General features: G+C 46.9%; 1 protein-coding gene across 3 annotated transcripts in view; it reads right to left on the bottom strand.

Annotated features, from left to right (window-relative positions):
* Positions 1-1,665: 1,665 nt before the first annotated feature.
* MAML3 (mastermind like transcriptional coactivator 3) overlaps positions 1,666-18,698 on the bottom strand; it is a 254,717-nt gene continuing 237,684 nt past the window's right edge. For 2 of the 3 annotated variants that reach the window (XM_054064791.1, XM_054064793.1), the window contains exons 3-5: positions 11,263-11,505; positions 9,265-9,352; positions 1,666-5,698 (exon numbers count right to left, since the gene is read on the bottom strand). In XM_054064791.1, the coding sequence (XP_053920766.1) occupies positions 4,707-5,698; positions 9,265-9,352; positions 11,263-11,505 (1,323 nt within the window). In that variant the 3' untranslated portion in view covers positions 1,666-4,706. The remainder of the gene's footprint in view (positions 5,699-9,264; positions 9,353-11,262; positions 11,506-18,698) is intronic. The other variant, XM_054064792.1, reaches the window with a different exon arrangement.

The following is an 18,698-nucleotide window of genomic DNA, read 5'->3' as shown; positions in this document are numbered from 1 at the left end:
TCTTAGCCTCTGAAATCATTCCATTTCAAGCTTACCCATTGTAGTGGTCTGATGTGTTTATGGACAGCATCCCACACTCCGTCTTCTCCTCTCTTCTACTTGGCTCCGTTCCATTCCACAGAAAGGAATAAAATGCTTTCACACAGGCATGTGTGAAGCTGCAAAGCATCATCCAGCTGCACGAAGCCAGAGCGCTAGGGGATAAATGTGAACCTTAACCTTTGAGGAGCTGCACCAGGTAACGAGAGGGCAGAAGAAGCCCTAGAGCTGAGGATGCCACCTGTCTTCTGACTCACTGTTTTTTCTCCAGTAAGCCAGGACAGAATGTCTATGACTGAAACGTGCTAAAGACTGACTCATCTATAATTCAAAACAAAATACACCCATAACAAATGGCTGCTGTCAGTATCAGCATTTAGTTTAACTCTAGTGAGAACCACACCGCTTCCTGTCTGCTGATCAAGGAGTCGAGTATCAGGCTGCACATTCAGCACACGCTGTGAGTTGATGTCAATGTTCATCTGTTGGCCATGAACAGAAATGATGATGGCCACTGCTTCAAAGCCTAGGAGCCTCTTGCTGAAAGCATCTTCTCTCAGCAATCCCTCTGCCAGCACATGCTGAGGAGTAACTGGAAAGCTGCTCTGATCGGGGCAAATCTTCTCCTCTGTGCCCCATTAGCCGCATTCAGGGTGGTAAAGGACTGGCATTAAGGTGAGAAGGGGAACCTCTCCTTAAAGGTTATACATGGAGCCAACCCACGTTGACATCCTGAACAGCAAGCTGGGCAAACAGAGGTTCAGCGTCCAATCTCTCATGAGTCTCCAGGAGGCTGGAAACATGGGGGAATTGGCGTAGAGCCTTGAAGGCTACATGGCACAGTTATCTTGAACAAGTCATATAAATCCAACAAGTCTACATGCCAAAAGCCTTCTGACAACACAATTCTCACTGTAGCAGCAGTAGTAGGTGATTGGGAACTACTCTAAGCGTGCATCTTCACGCTTTCCCAGTTTCCCCATCTCTTCTTTCCAACTTCTATGTCCAACCCCACATCTCCTTCCTCACCCTCACCCCCCCAGATCTCAGCCACAGGACTCCTACATCCTGGGCTCTCCACTTTGTGTTCTCCCCCAAAAGCACTGTCCTGCTTTTGCCCCCTACATGGAATAAACATAAAAGTTTGGAGCTGCAACCGCTAATGGGCCAATTGATGGACCAGCTCCCGTAGAGCAACTGCCTAAGCACGGCCCTCACCTCGGAGCACACACAGTTTTGACATTTTGGGGCACCGTGGCCCCAAAGCAAGGCAGACGCCTGCCAAAGCGCTCCCCATCTGGCAGCTCATCACGGCAGCTGAGGCTCTGCTGCTGCATCGGGAGCTGCTCAGGTGGTGATAACCAGGATTCAGAGGCTTTACCGGCTACAGAACAAGCCCAGGGCAAGAGGGGCAGCTTGGCACCAGCTATCCCCTGCCTGTAATGCCCTGACTCTGGCTGGATGAGGGCAGCTCCACAGGACACAGTGAGGTGATCATGCAGAAACCCCAGCAGCTGAAACCACTTTTCCTCCTTCCCCTGGAAGATCATCCACTGAGGCGCAGAAGTGGGGCAAGAGATGATCCTATAAACCAGCCTTGTATATGACTCAGATAACCATCTTTTATTTGTGGGTTTTTTTTTCATTTGTTTGTTTTTTGTTTTGTTTTGTTTTTCTTTAAAAGTGGTGTGATAACATCAGGTCTTTTTCTACATTTTCAGAGCTCTGTACAGGTCTTAAAAGGAAATAAGCAATGCTTAATGTACAAAGTAAAAACAGAAAACTAGAAAAATCTGAATAAAATGGAGCAAGTTGCTGTCAGGGATACAGTACAAATTAGTAAATAGACGTCATCTGAAGTGCAATACCACTGCAGTAAGGATGAGTTAAGGAATGAAATAAAAATACTCTATTTTAAACAAACAGTATATATATATATATTTATATGTATATATTTTACAGATAGTAGACCCAGTGATATCTGTAGAATTGTAAAAACATATTTACAAATAATTTTTTTAACATTACATATACATCAGCACCATAGTAAGAAAAGAAAAAAAAAACAAACCCCAAATCTATTAAAATCTACCTCTCTAGTACTTGGTCCCAGTACGAAGTATTTGGAGGAAGCTTTACAAAGACAACAGAGACTCAGTCTTCTTCACCGTTTATTCACCAAAGCCTGTATCTCCCCCATGCACACGGATTTGCACGTGGCTGCCATGTGTTGGCTGTGTATTTCCAACCCCCCATCTCCCAGCTCTGCGTTGGCAGGTGACCCCCAGCCACTCGCACGTGAGAAGGGGATGCTGTGCCAAGCACATTGAGCTCGCTGCCTCCTCGCCCCCGGCCACCTCTGTCACACCAGGTATGGGCTGCACCAGCTTGTTGCTCCCTTGCCCACGTGCTGATGCAGACACACGTATAAGCACGACACCCTCATCCCCTCAGGGAACTATTTCTCATTGTTTGCCCACCCCTAGTCTGAACTAGAGCAACTTACCACAATTTCACTGAATTAGGGCCCAACCTGGCTCCAGTTGAAACAGTGGAAGGACAAACCTCTAACATCTTCAGTAGGAACTGGAATAGGTCCTTGTGCTGCATTTTAGCTAAAAAGAGATGCAACTAAAGCACTTTTTAAAAAATTAGCAGTCAGGGCAAGCTGGATTATCAATAATCAAGCTGGATTATCAATATAGCTCACCGTGACCAACTGTTCTGTGATAAAAATGCAGCCTGTCCTGCTTACATTACACCGTTTAAAACAGATACTTCCCCTTGTCCAGGTAAGCCCTGTAAGGGAATCGTAACGGGGCGCTAACGTGGTTCCAGTCCTGCTTTGCTCCCACTCTTTAATCTGATGCATATCTGTGCTCCATAGGGAAAGGCAGGACTTAATAATGCTAGGTGCCAAGCGCCTCAGCTCCCGTGGATTTCAGCAGCTGAGCACCTCGCATCGCCGGCTGCAAAGAGGGCAGCGCACAAGGAGGTAATTGGTACTTGGATAGTTGGTACTGGCAGTTGTACACTAGACTTTCACTAAAGAGCACATCTTATGGCTCACAGAAGCCAGAGGTTCCCAAACTTTTTGGACTATGGATCACATTAACATTTTCTTGTGCATCACTATATACTTTGATAAGTAGCTCTCAGTTAAAAATACTAGGTGACAGGTTTCAGAGGAGAGGTTGCCTGCAGCCTGGGAACCACTGCTTTAGGCTTCCCGAATGGCTGTCGTCTCAGTATTGTGCGAGACATATCACAACTTCATTACAGTGTGGCTCAGGACTGGTCCACCCAGTAGAAAGAGTGATACATCAGTATTACTGAAAAGCTTATTTGAGCAGACTCCAATGTTTGTAACAATTACGTTGATTATTTTACCCATTCGCAAATGATCTTTACAGCAGTCCTTCATTGGTTCCTGTTCTTCAAATACTGCAATGAATTTTATTCCAGCAAATCAGAGAGATTAGACCAAGCATCTGTTTAAAACTGAAGATTGGGTGGCACATAACACCACGTTGAGAGCCCAGTCGCTCCAGGGTAATACTACCTTCCACTTTTCAAGAGAGGAGAAAATCATTCTGTGTGCCAAGACCTCCCTGTACATTTTCTCACGCCTATTTTCTCCTTCCCCGCCTGCTCCCTTGTGGCAGTTGTTGCTCATTTGAGAAGAAGCGCAGCCAGCTCACCTTGCTTTACAATGAAGGACAGGAAGGGAAGGAGTGAACCAAAAACATATTGGGGAGAAAGGAGGGAGACGGACCCACATAGGACCTACGCTGATGTCTCTTGGTACCTCTTAGCCCTTCAATCCCATTGGTAGCTGCTATTCTGCGTGCCCAGGCAGCAGCTACATGCCAAAGTGCTCTGGCAGGGAAGTGCTATTGTGAGTCCTGAGGGGACTAAACAGCTCATTCGGTTAACCCATACACCTAAGCCATCTCCAGCAGCAGTCCCATAATTAAACTGCCCTCACCACCCTGCCAAACTTATGGTCTCCTACACTTCTATAGGATTTTGATCACTCTGCAGTGAAAACGGTGACCTCCTTGTGCCTGTTTGGATTTGTCACATGCGTGCTGCACGTTCCCTGGTGACAGCCCAGAGCCAGCCTCGCAGGCCTGGCTGTGCCTCATCGAGACCTTCTTCCGCCCAAGGTTAAGCTCATTTCTGACCAGGCCTGTGCAATCGCCCATGGACATCTTTAAGCTTTGCTCCTGGCTGTTTTCATCTGCTCCCCTGAAAGTTGCAGTGTTTACGGTCACATGAGGTGGGAGATATCAGGACCACCCCATAGTACTGTGCAATGAAGCCTCATTTCAGTGGGGAAAGAGCAAGTTTTCCCGACCAGAGGCATCACCTGGCTTTTCCAGTTTCCCCATCCTGCCCCACTCACACACGGAGTGGATGCTGCCACAGAACAGAGATTGCTTCGTGGAAGTCTTGGGATGCCGATGTTTTCACCATCCCCTGAATCTTCCAAAGTTGGCTACAGATCAGCTCAGTTTGCACAATTAAAAACAAAAGAAAACAAAATAACCCTAAACCAATTCAAACAAAAACCCAACAATCCAAGGATGGGGAGAACATCCAACTCTCTCTTTTCTTTTTTTTTTCAAACGTAACAACCAAAGCTCCAGACTATACAAGCCCATTCATTGGGGGTTTCCAAACAACTCATCAAGTTCTTGTATCCACTCATCCCCTGGTCCGCTCTTAATGATGGAGTCCACAAGGTCTGCGCCCTCTGCTAAACTGGAGAATGACCCCCCAGCTCCTTCATTACTGTAGTTGTAAGATATGTCCTGAGTGGGATTCCTCTCGTAGGCCTGACCTTGGCTGCTCTGAGCAAAGTTACCACCTGGCATTTGCTGCGTTGGAGGCTGACTAAAGCCAGACATGGTGGGGACCCCTTGGCTTATTGCGGGCATTACCATTGACCTGGCCTGGCCGGCTCCTTGTTGCCCAGGTAGTGGTTGCAGCAACTGCCTTCCCATCGCTGGATTCAGGGCTCTTACTGTGCCACTCGTGTCCACAACTGTCTGATTAAGCCCCTGTGGGAAATGTTGCTTGGACAGCCGTGCCTGCCCAGACTGCATTGGGTACGTTGTGCCGTTATTGAAGGGCCCCATTTCACTGCTAGTCCTTCCAGGTATACCTTGTAAGCCTCGCTGCTGCCAGTTTTGTGTTCCTTGAGGGACAGCCCCCATCAAGTTTTGAAGTCGTGGTGCTTGTGGCCTGGATAAAACCTGGCCGACAGGTCCTTTCATCTGCTGCTGATGCTGGGGAAGAGCAGAGTTTACCAGCATGTTCTGACCAAAATTGCCGACCATTCCCACCGCTTGTCCAGAGGCAGGCTGCCTTGTTCCCTGGCCCGTGTTATGTGCCATGTTCATGCCGCTTTGGTTTGGGTGCTGCAACATTTGGCTCATCCCTGTGCTCATACTGTACATTCCTGGTTGGCTGGAAGAGGCGTTGCTGTAGGGAGCCATGCTCATGTCTGACTGGCCTGCGGTCGAGGGCAGTGTGCTTGGGTTCTGGGAGGGACCCAATGCCATCATGCTCGCATTCTGGGCCATCATCCGGGATGTCCGCATGCTCTGGAGAGCTGCTTGGTTTCTCACCGCTGCTATATCCTGGGAAGAACCTAGACCAAAAAAGGAGAAAGGTAAGAAAAGAACACAACCCTGTAAATCTTAATTAACACACCTTTGCGTAACAGAGAATCTGTGGGATTCTTTTGCATCACAGTAGGATTTCAGATTGCTGTGCTTTCTGAATGAATAAATGATTGTTTGAAGTAAAGGTTAGCAGAGAGCTAGATGGTTATCCATCCGTGGGAGATGTGCTTGTTGCCTAAAGTTAGCTGCATTTCAGAGATTACGTGTCCCCACCTCACTCTGGTTGCAGCCTCTGTCCTGACCTGCCAAGTCGCCTCTCCGGGAAGGTAAGAGTCAATACGGCTCAAGTGCTACCCTAAAGAGGAATCACTGATCATGTTATGTATTCAATTTGTGAAGCAGGACGCTGTTCAGCAGAGAATACCATTGATGCAGGGGAGCAGCCTAATTTTCCCTAAGGCCTAAAATGAGGTTTGCAAGGTTAAAAGGCCAATGATTTACTCACTAAGTAATTCTCAATTATGACTGAGAATTTGGGGACGTCTACCCAAAGGGATTCGTGGCTTCAGATTCTTGAAGAATCGAAGCAACACGATTGCATGCATGATGCATGATTACAGCCATGGTTGCCTCCCTGATAATAACCTACTCAGGTAGCTAAGCTACACAGCCACAGGAGCTGCAGAGCTAAAATAGGTCTGCCTTTCTCTTACTTTGGTGGGACTGGAAATGGAATTTTTAGAAAATGACTCAGGACGCAAGTATCCTTTCAAAAGAAATGTAAGTCTTTCGTTTTGTGTGTATTTTTTCCCCCAGGATCAGTGACAATGGGCACCCTCCTCCACGAAAACCATTGGTCCCTAAGGCTTCAAAATCACATACACATTGCAATTCAGTAGCACTTATCTTCTTCCAATAAGCCTAATTCAGCTTCTAGCAAGAAACTGAGAAAGCTTCCACTGGCCTTCTTCAATGGCAGCAAAGCAGCTAAACTTCAGCTTACCATTTGAAGCTCCTTTTTAAATATCTCCATTGTCTTTCAGAAGTAAGCCTTGAAAATGGAAATGTCAGGCTCAGAAGGCCAATCAATTTTTTAATAGCTCAGGAGGCATAAATGAATGGATTTTCTATATCATTATTACTTATTAAGTCTACGGAAAGAAGAAAAATTGTTTTTTGTGGACATTTAAAGCAAGGAGAGTGTATTAGTGAATCGATATTATAAGCACATTTTATTCCACCTTAGGCCAGTGATGGGAAACGAGAAAATCCTAACCTTGTTAAATTCCACACTATGGCAGATAACTGAACCATGCTTGTGTCTTCATTTCAGGGTTGCGGGGTGAAGGGGGAGCTATCGATTTCTGGGAAGCCAATATGCTTCTGTATTTACTATCTTTGTTAAAAAACAATTACCGTAGCTCTGATTATGCCATGGATTCATTGTGGTTCTGAGTCAATCCCAGACCGATTTAAATGAAATACTCTACAGGTGAAACTCCAAGAGTTTCCAAGAACACACAATTATTCCCAGCTCAAACATTATTAAATGCAAAATGTAAATATAAAATGGCTGCTTTAAGAGTTATAAACTGTACAACAAAATCTGAATGTTCTTATATCAGCCCCTACACATTGCGCCCCAGTGGCAGACAACATATCTGAACATCCACAGACAATAAAGACTACCGGGCCCTGTTATTTACGTTGGTTTGGTGTCCACGAAGGGTATGAATAAAGGAAGTGTCAGCCCTGTGGTTTTACACACATGATGCAGAGGATGGCTTAGTTTCTTTTTTTTTGCTGCAGCAGGATAAGCTTCTGGAGGATGCTTTTAGCTCAGCTCTCCACCATGTAGATAAATGAAACATTTTGTAGCATGAAGGGAGACCATCTGGATCTCACTTGCACAGCGTAAATGCAGTGCCAGCTTCTACTTTATCTATGCTATCAATTAAACTGTTTTCTTAATGGCTGGCACTAGGTTATCTCAAATTTTCTTAGTTTAGACTACCTCCTTCTTCCATGATTAGAAGCTGTCTCTTTTTGCTATGATTCTAGCAAGTGCTTAAGTGCACAGACAATAAAACTTAATGCATCTTTAGCTACTTTTTAATTGAAAATGGAGGTTGAAAACCTCCAAAGGAGTCATTAAAAGCAAATGGTTCACATACTGCTTTTGTGAACTACCAAGCTTGGCATAAGAGGCAAGAGTTCGGACAAGAAGTAGTTAAAAGAGAGATGTGACAGATTTTTAAGACTTCGGGCCACCCTCTGGTCTCACTCACACATCGTCTACTGTACTGGATTACATTCTTGTGACTAAATAGGAAAAATTGTGAAATATTTATATCTAAATTAGCTCATTTATGAAAGCTAATTCCTTGCTCTGTCAGATTAACCTCAACTCTCTTCAGCGTTTCTTTTAAATAATACATGTGAAGGCAAAGTTTCAAAAAAGCATTAACGTAGAAAGATTTTACATGTGTGTCTCATGGCAGCACACACGCATATATTTCGATTTTGCAAATGAATTATTAAGAAAAAAATTCATTTCATATAGAATTTATGCTGATAGAGATAAGACCCAGAGGGTGGTGGAGCACTGAAACAGCTCCCTAGCAAAGCAGTGTTGGTGTCAAGCCTGACAATACTCCAGAAGCTTTGGCCAACACCCTCAGACGCATGGTGTGAATGTTGGGGTTGCGCTATGCAGGGACAGGAGTTGCACTCCACGTTTCTTGTGAATCCCCTCCAGCTCAGGATGTTCTATGAGGAATGAGCACGTGATTATAGAAGGAGCCACCCAGATATAGACCAGCATAAGATCCGGCTGTCTGTTCATTTCCAGGGTACAAGAGCTGCAATGTGCTTGCCTCCTTTGTTTTCCCTTGCAATGACATGGACACCATCATGGATACACAAAGCACAAGTGCATATTCATTTCATGTCTATTTAGAATCCATGGTTAGGTAGGTCATTCAGCTGATGCTTTGCACCTGAAAAGCTCAGAATTAACTTCTTTTCCTAAGCCAAAATGATTGTCCTCACATTCTTCAGTTATCTGTAAGCACACTGAAATAATACATTTTTTTTTGAGAACATTAAAAAAATCTCCAGTTTCATCTCAGAGATTTCACTGTGTTTCCCACACTTGACATTTATCAGACACTTCTCCAGATAAAGATGACCTCTCTGAAATTCCCTGCTCATCAAATTAGATAAAGTGGGGAATGAACAGGAATAAAAGGAAGATACAGTGAGAGTCCCTAGTTGAAAGAAACGGCATAATGAGGGTGGAGGCAAACAAGATAAATACATAAGACTCCAGATGTCAAAGAGGCAAAACAAATGTCAAATAAAAAATGCAGCTTTTGTTGAGGGGCACAGAAAGGAAATGAGAAACTTAACTAAATACACAAACCTTAGCATCCTCTTTTGGTAAAATATGCAGCATGTGCAAGTGTGCAATAGCCCAGCTTCCTATTTTGGCACACTGCTTAAACCCTCGTCTTCACAAAATGCATGAACTTTCAAGTGCCCACTACAGGGGCATAGTTGGCTCAATATAGAAAATGAATTTGACTTTTACCTTGGAACTGATTGACCTGTTGCACTGGATACGGGCTCCGCTGCTGCTGCAGATGCTGCCGAGGCAAATGTGTCTGCTGCTGCAACTGCTGAAAATGAATGAGGGAAAGAAAGCAGAAGAGAAGATGATTAACTAATTAGCGAGCTGAGAAAGGGGCTGGTGGCAAAAGTACTGCAGCAGAACCGCAGCGTTTCTTATCTAGCAGGCTGTTCTGGAGAGACAAGCAGAGTCATTTGAAGAGTTCTCCTGAAAGCACTTGCACTACTCAACACACAGACTCCTTTTGGTTGAAAAAGGAATAAGCACCAAGGCTAACATCATCTCTCCTTACTTACAACCACTTGATCTTGACCTCTACAGTCCTACCTTAGCTGTCTTCAGGCTGAAAGGAGAGGCAGGGATATGAGATAACTTGGCTCACCTAGGTCTAAGGACAACTGTAGCTACACAGCTGTTCCTTCTCCCAGCCCTGCTAAGGTCTAGAGGCGTGTGCTCCTAGCATCAGACTCCCCTCCAGCTCTGCACTCAAATCACTCCGCTGCAAGGAGTACTGCATCCTGAGCCGAGCACTGTGGCCTAGAACCGTTCTCTAACCAAAACACAAACAGCTACTGAGGCACGTTTCCTCTTGTGCTTCAGTGAATGACATTTGGGGAGCAGATAAATCAAACTATCAAAATAGTTAAAGGGAACCTTGTTAGGTACAAAACACTCAAAAGTTAGGAGCCTGGGCACTCTGACTTTGCCACTTTGCATCTATACCTGCACACTTCACAGCCATGGGCTTAGGGGTTTTCAACACTTTTAGGCTTGCCTTCAGAAGCCAGGTCTCTTGGGACTCTTGGGTTTACGCACTTGAATTGGCCTAATCCATGATGGGGGAACATTACTGCATCCTCACTCATCCCCATTTGTTCTGTGTGCACACAACAACCCCCTCCAAATCAACTAACGCATCTTTACCCTGATTTTTTCCAGAAGTATCCTTCTTGTTCATTGGGAGTGAATTTTTCTGCTTCTCAAGAGAACCATGAGATGGAGGGAAGCCAATCAGTGTTTCTGGGTTATACAACATACACAAGTCCTAACTCAAATTAAAGCAGAGCCCAGGTCTTAAACAGTATTTCCCCAGCAAGAGAGGTGAAGTCAAGCTTAAACCAACCAGAATGTTTTCTGGGAAGCATCAGGGGACTGCCATTTTAAACTCTGTTATGAGCTTAAAGGAACTGAACAGTGTGACTTGCCACTGACTTTCTCCTGGGTTGCTTTTAAACTACGTCTGAGTAAAACGTGCATAAAACATCACCACTCAGACTGGGCAATTTAATACCCATATCATAAAGCCCAAGAGCCGGAGAAGCCAGGTGACAGGCTCTAGTGCAGCAGTCCTACACTGCCACTGCAAGAGGTGGTTTTGTTCTTCTCCCACTTCGGCTTCTGGTTTCTCCCTTGATGATGCCTCTCCCTTGTGCCAACATAATTGCTCTTACTGATACGTGATAAACCAGATTAAGAAATTGATCCGGGTAAATAATAACTTTTGTTTTTCTTTGCTAGGTTACTTTTAACCCACGTCAACCCCTCCCCCCAGATGACTGCCAGCTGTAGATAGCTTTTTACCACAGTGAGCTGTAAGGGAGAGGACCGGCAACTCTAAGCGTAGCAGAGTCCGCTTCGGCCAGAGTAAATGCACCATGAGATGCCAGGTTAAGAGCTAACTTTTCTAGTGTCTAAAATCCACATGACTATCAAGCCCACTGCTAGGAACATGGGTAATATTTGTCAAGCTAATGATAGGACTGAGATAGATGACTTTTTTTTTTTTTGGATAACCATTGCTGAAATATCATGATATGTGCCACAGAGGGAGAATAACCAAACACAGAAGGGAGGGCTGGTCTAGCCCTAGGGACAACTAGGGACAGTTGGCACTGTCTCTAGTGCCAACGCTCTCATACCAGCATGCACTGTACTTCCTGAGACAAATTAATACTGTACCTGCTCTGCTAGGATCTGCTGCTGCTGCTGCCTTTGCTCTCTTAGAAACTGCTGTTTCTGCTGCTCTATCACATGGAGTTGGGCTCTCTGCTCAATCAGCATCTGCTTCATGAGGGCTGCTTGAGGTTGGTTTCCTAGGAAGGGACCCCCAGAGCTTGTGCCTGTGACCACACTGCTGGAACCTGCTGCGACAGAAGGCTGCATAGTCCCTGCGGTCCGAGACAATCCCACTTGATGCTGCTCCTGTGTGAAGAGAGAGAAAGACCTCGTTACTTAAGGTGTCACATGGGTAAAGGAAATTATTGCTAATTAGTAAGAAGCATTGAGCCTTAGGTGAAGACTCGAATTTGAAGAAAGCAAGAGTCTAAGAGTCCTCAGAAAGATGCTCATGGCTTGTGACTCAGCCATAGGCTGTTCACCACAGGGAGCAGGCAGTAGGTTCCCCTTCTCTCCTGGAGTTCAAAGCCCCCACAGGTAAAGCATTTTGCAATTTGCAAACAATAAAATAATAAAGTTGTGTACTAGGTTTATTTTCATTCAGGATATGCAAGTTCAGAGTAATGTTTCCCAAACTTTTCCTCCCTCATCAGGGAGACATGTATATTTTCTCTCCATTTCCCTTTCCCCATATCAGCAATTTCAGAGAGTCCTCTGGATTGAGGAGATGAGGTTTTAGGTGCACACAACAAATAGCTGGAGTTGGCAGCATTAATTGCCCCTCTACTGCACCATAATCTCAGAATATAATTAAATAAAATGTTTATTTAAAGATTTCCATCGTGCAGCAATAGCCCAGAAGTGCGTATCTGAAAGGATGCAAGGCACGTGATGCCACAGACACCTTCTGCTAAACCCATCCTGCTTTCTCTTTATGTTTCTAATCCAATTTGTTGCCTTTTAGTGCTGGGAAAACTAAGTGACAGAAGGCCGAGGGATAAATGACCTGGAGTACTGTGTGCAGTTCTGGAGTCCTCAGCACAGAAAGGACATGGAAATGTAAGAGTGAGTCCAGAGGAGGGATACAAAGATGATCAGAGGGCTGGAGCACCTCCTTTCTGAGGACAGGCTGAGAGAGTTGGGGTTGCTCAGCCTAGAGAAGAGAAAGCTTTGGAATTCCTTAGAGTAGCCTTCCGGTATTTAAAGGGGGCCTACAGAAAAGCTGGGGAAGGGCTCTTTATCAGGGAAGGCAGTGATAGTGATACTGAAAACACTGGCAAATTAACTCTCTAAGACTCGTTTTGGAGTACTAGAAAGCGAGCATCCTTTATCAGGCCTGGGCAACAGGAGGCAGCGATCTCCATCAATCGTGTGCAGCGAGACAAGAGCTGGGACAGAATGGATTTCCCACTTACATGCAGATGTATACATTTTCCCAGAAATCTAATGCATATTCTATTACTTTCCAAGGACTAATTTTAATGTTATTACGAACTTCACAACAGTCAAACCTCTTGCTAATTTGGAGCTCTGGAGGCAGCTCAGCCTGCCCTTGCCTTTGAGTGGGGGAACGGCTGCAAACAGAGGGGATGGCAGCAGAGACACCTGTTCAGCACAGATCACACTGCACACAAAGTTATCATTTTCAAAGAATAAGCAGTGTCTGGAAAATCACTGCTTGAAAGAAATTGTGCTGTTGATACAAGAAGTAGTTCCTGTTACAGAAAGTGGCATATTTTTTATTTAAGCTAAAGTAGAGTTAAGTTTCATCTAAGTAATTGTATTTTTTGAAAGTTAGACAGAATGCCCCTTCCCACAACAGTCGAATCTCAAGCTAATATGAGCTCTGGAGCCAGCTCTGCCTGCCCTTGTCTTTGAGATGGGGAAAGGCTGCAAACAGAGGTGATCAGAGAAGACACATCACTTAAGCACGGATCACACTGCACACAAGGTGTTATCATCACCAGAGAATGAGCGGTGTCTGCAAAAACACTGCTTGAAAGAAAACATGCTGTCAGAATGACGTTCTAACTTTAAAAAATTAAAGAACAAACCAATTATTTAGATGAAGCTTAACTCTGCTTTAGCTTAAATAAAAAATATCCCACCTGTTGTAATAGAAACAACATTTTGTATCAATAGGACAAGGGGTAATGATTTAAGCTGAAAAAGGAGAGATTTTGATTAGATATTAGGAAGCAATGTTCTACTTTGAGGGCAGTGAGGCACCGGCACAGGTTCCCAGGGAAGCTGTGGCTGCCCCATCCCTGGAGGTGTTCAAGGCCAGGTTGGATGGGGCTGTGAGCAGCCTGATGCAGCGGGAGGTGTCCCTTCCCATGGCAGGGGGGTGGACCTGGATGCTCAAGGTCCCTTCCCACCCAAACCATTCTCTGACAGAGCCCCAGCCCGCTGCGGGGAGGCTGCGGGCACCTGCAGTGCCGCCCCCCGCCGCCAGGTGTCGCCGCCCGCCGCGGTCTCGGATCCAGCGCTGCGGGATGGGGCTCTCCGGCTGCCAGGGAAAAGGAAGCTTGGGACCACCCAGTGCCTCCCTCCCATCAGCCTTGCTCCAAAAAACAGATGGCCAGCAAGGGCTCTGTTTAAAAAGGAAAAAAAAACCAACAATTCGGGGGCTTGGTTACAAAGCAGCAGGTGTAGTTTTCCCAGTCCCCATCCCAGATATATTGGGCTGGAGCATCTCTGCTATGGGACAGGCTGAGAGAGTTGGGGTTGTTCAGGCTGGAGAAGAGAAGGCTCCGAGGAGACCTTAGAGCAGCTCCCAGTACCTGAAGGGGCTACAGGAAAGCTGGGGAGGGGCTCTTTACAAGGGCATGGAGTGACAAGACGAGGGGGAATGGATTTAAATTGGAAGGGGGAAGATTTAGATTAGACATTAGGAAGAAATTCTTCATGATGAGGGTGGTGAGACACTGGCACAGGTTGCCCAGGGAAGTCGTGGATGCCCCATCCCTGGAAGTGTTCAAGGCCAGGTTGGATGAGGCTTTGAGCAGCCTGATCTGGCGCGAGCTGTCCCCGCCCATCGCAGGGGGGTTAGAATTAGATGATCTTTAAGGTCCCTTTCAACCCAAACCATTCTATGATTCTATGATATTTCCTGGTGTAAAAGAGCTTAAGGATTGTCTCTCCCTTCCACATGATGGAAGGTACCCGAGCACCTCGCAGTCCCCCACTCCTGTCCCGTTGGAGGAACAGCCACAGGGACTTGCCCTGGGTCCCGCTCACAGACTCTGCTTGGCCAGCATGGCAGACCAGGAGCCCCAGAGCCAGCAGCCTCTGGGCTTGTTCCACACACTGTGCCCTATCCAGGCACTGTTTACACCACTGCCGGGCAGCCCGCCCTCACTGTCTCGCACCCAGCACTTCATCGGTGCCCAGGTCTCTGCACCGCAGCCTGCGATGCATGAGGTGTGCCTGGTAACAGAGAGATGAATAACACATGGTGAGCTCAGGCTGGCTTCCCCTAAGACAAAAATCTATGCAAGAGTTGCTTCACAGGACAGGACCACCTTCCCTCAAGTACTAGGAAAACCACTAGCAGCTACCAGCTTGTGGTCATAGTGGTGCTTTTCACCCTTGCAGGTCTACCTAAGCCAGTGTAAGCACTGCGGAACGCTGCTTGCTTGGCAGGACTGGCCTTGACGCTTGCTCATTAGAACCTCTTTAATTGTTTTATGGAGATGGGTACTCAGTCAAAAACACTAACTTGATGGAAAGGACCTGCATCACTTCTGGATCCTTTGCGCAAAGCATGCCAAGGTGAGGTTTAGATTCTTCTATTTCATTGATGGTTTTGCTTAACATCAAATGACAGTGTGATTGGGAATTTAGAGAAAAGTAACCTTACGACACCCACTCCAACCCAGTCAATGGAAGAGTTAAAATCAGTGCTTGAGTGTAGGTTAGGAAATTAGTATCAGTCTTTCTGGATGAAGGTCAGGTTTTCAAGGACTCTTCTGAGGAAGGAACAAGAAAATACAATTTGTCCACACCTCTGCTTTGCACAGATGTTCCCTGAAGGGCTCTGCTGAAAAGCAGCTCTCCGACATTTAGGTTCTTCAACATCCACCCTAGTTTAAAAGTTCCCTCCTTGCTCCTCTTTCCACTTCTCCCCGAGTCCCGTCTCATGCTGCACTTTACAACTCAGTCAAGCGTCATCCTTGCAGCACCATAAGGGCGAGGGCCGTAGCAGCTGCTGGGGCTTCCCCCTGTGGGGTCAGGGAGCCACAGCCACCAGTGATCCCTTCTCCTGCAGTTGCACCCAGCCCTTTTGCCCATCCCTGTCACTGATCTCCCACTTTCTTTGCCTGGGAGACACACAGGCATCAGCTGTCTCCAGCAGAGATGAGGGTAAAGGCTTTCTCCTACCACCCCCTTGGCCCTCCCCCGACTTCTGATGAAGTCATCAAGCTACAGATTGCATAACTGATGCACAGGACTATCTTGTGTTATACTGGGAGACGGGCCAACTGCTTCCATTTATAGACAAAAGCAATGCCACGCTGCCAAATAATGGAGCCCTTGCTGCAGCCACTACAAGGAAAAAGAAAAGGAAGGGGGAAAAACTGGGGAGCCAAAGTGCATGCTGTGAAGTGACATCACTCGGAGCTTCCTCCGATGAGCCTCAGTGCACAGCTGCCTTTGGGGCTGCAGCCCAAGTCCTCAATGAATCGTCTTCAAAGCAATCTTATTACACAACTACTGTCTTGGCTCTTAGGCGCACACGGGTATGGCTGAGGGACACATTCCCCCCACGATAATGTCACAGACAGCATCCTGTTCGTTATCATATTGGATTATAAGTTAATTCAGAGTTTAAATAGGAAGAAAGCTTTGAAAGGAGCCCCACCAGCTGACAAGAGCCCCGCGCACTGTGCAGCAGCTGGAGGAAACAGAAAGATTAGCACAAAGGGGTTACTTCCAGTGTTGTGTGTTTAGTCATTCCAAGGTACAAGAGTTTACCTACTTATAGTGAAAACTTCCTGTTTCCAGTTTTAATAACAGGTTTAAAGCCAGGCCTTCTTCATCAAGGCAGAACGCTACTCTCCCGCCCGGAATATTTCTTCTCCTTTCCATTTTTTTTGGCAAAAGCTCTTCCCAAGCAATGATGAAAGGCCCCACTGACATCACCGGGAGCAGCCCTGGGTTATGTGTCCCAACAACAGGAGCACAGCCCAGGAAAATGGGTCTCTGCAGGCAGGAAAATGCTCTCCAGTGCTTGGGAGCAGAAGTGTTTACCCAGAGCTCCTGTGCAGCCAGGCACTGCTGCTGTTAACCTCTAAGGGAGAAGTTGTGCAGCCCTGGCCAGTCCTGGCAGCAGCTTGGGGCCACGTGGGCTTGCAGGTTGCTTCAGCTGCCCAGCCTCAGTAGTGCACATCCGCCTTCCTTCCACTGTTCCCTCTGGAGGTCCAGCACAGAGATGAAACCTGGAAAGGGGCTTTGTGGGAGTACACGTGTGTGGTGGGGAACTGGTGATGAAATAAACAATGCTGGGTTCTACATGGCTGCCTCTTACAAACTGGTCTAGGTCCAGATGCAGTCTCACCACAGGAGCCAAGCACCCAGGCAAGCGACTCAGGCCAAGTGCAGCACTTGCACAGTCACAGAACTTCAAACCCAAACCAATCCAACCTTCACTGAAAATGCTCTTTGCTCCTGCGCTGCCTGGTAGCTCCCTCATCCTCTTACTGTACCCTGAGCCTTCCTGGCCCCAGACGTCCTACTTCTGCTCCTCCTCATTCTCTTACATCCTTTTCTACACTCTCTGCTCTGCATCTGTGTTTTCCTTTCTCCACCACCCGGCACTGTTGCCTCTTCACTCCCCAGACACGGTTTATCAGGACTCCTGGCTGCACATCCCCTCCGCAGCTGACAGAGCTGGTACCCACAGATGATGCCCACAGCCTGACTCACTGTGTGACTCAGGCTGCCACCGCTCTGGAGGGATCCTCGGGGATCCACAGCAGCAAGAGGACAACCCAGCGCCTTTCCCCAGGGCCCTGTGCTGGTGTGTGAGTGGGCACATGTGTACAGGGGTGCCCTGTATGGATGTAGGCATGTAGTCCCTGAAAAGAGGGACAAGATGTCCTGGAATGGGAAACTTGCTGTATTCTCAGCCTGTCTCTCATCAGACTGTTACATGTGGGAAGACAGTACAGTGTGATTTCTGATTTTCACTCTGGCTATTTTCGACAACACGCAAAGCCGATGTGTGCTACTCACAGGTTGAAAACAACTCCCTCCTGGTAACGGTGGCTCATGCGGAGTTACACGCACTCCAGCTGGGAACAGGGTAGCTAAACTCCACCACGAGGTCCTCACCAAGGGGCAGGTGAATCTGAGAGGCCAGTTACACCAAAGCAGATGGTGCCAAGGCCTTTTCCCTTGACTCCGCTGTGCTGTTGAGAGTTCAAACACACGTGCTGGTCCTGGCTAAGCCTCCCAGGGAGCTTGCCAAGACCCCCTCCTGCCTCTGTAGCCACAGCCACCTGCTTTTAAAACAGCCCAGGGACAGAATCAAGTGCTCAGCCCCTGGGAGCAAAACCAGGTATTGAAAGAGCCAAGCTGTCATTCGCAGAGATGAAAAAGAGCCACAATTTCCAAAGGGTCAGCATAACATGTCCGAACCGGTTTGCATAGTTGCAGAGCACCCAGTAAGATGAACTTCTGTAGGGATCTGGTTGCCTACACGGGAGTTGTTCTCTGTTGATAACCTGATCCTTAGTTTAAGTGAGAGGAGGAGAAATCCTGTGTCCTCCCAGTGTGTTCCTGTGGATCTGCTGGAGTGAGGGGATGCTCTGCAGGAGTTCAGGGGTGATGTGTGTGCATATACGTACAGTTATGCACAGTGACTAAAAAGAAAAGCAAAGTGGAGTGGAAAAAGTATTTGCCTCTTTGTCTCAAATCTTATATGCCTCTCCCTATCACACTTATTCCTTCCGTATGTCAGTCAACCTCCCAACTACAGCTAAAAGCAGTCACACAATTTTCTTTCAGAACAAGCAGAACGAGTACCAGCTGATGCTCCGAGAGCCAGGGAGCTGGCTGTGGGTAAGCACAGGCAGGGACCGGCCAAGACGACCCACCAGCCCATCGTGCACAGCCTGATGATCAGAGCCCTTAGACACGGTGAGCTGCCTCTGCTCCTGCAGGTACAGTCTCCCTAAAGACAAGGGGACAGAGAGGGACACCAGGGTAAAGGGGGCTGTTCCAGGCAACTGCTGGCTGAAATCACGGGAGCGTGGGTATTCCATGCCTGGGAACAAAGCATTTCCCAAAAAGCTGAGGGAAGCAGACACATGAAAGCAGGGTATAAATGTGCAGAACAGACAATCAGACATGAGCTCGCTGTGCCGTTTTGTGGTCTGTGAACTAATGCAATCCTCGAATATACAAAGAGCAGAAGAGCAAATAGAAGCCAGGAGGTGGCTTATCCTGCACACTGCATTCGAAGAACCATACTAGGAAAATGTATACAATCAGAG

This window comes from Cuculus canorus, chromosome 4 (assembly GCF_017976375.1).
Source record: "Cuculus canorus isolate bCucCan1 chromosome 4, bCucCan1.pri, whole genome shotgun sequence".
NCBI lineage: Eukaryota > Metazoa > Chordata > Aves > Cuculiformes > Cuculidae > Cuculus > Cuculus canorus.
The sequence above is the reverse complement of the archived record's forward strand: the minus strand, read 5'-3'. Positions and strand labels throughout refer to the sequence as shown.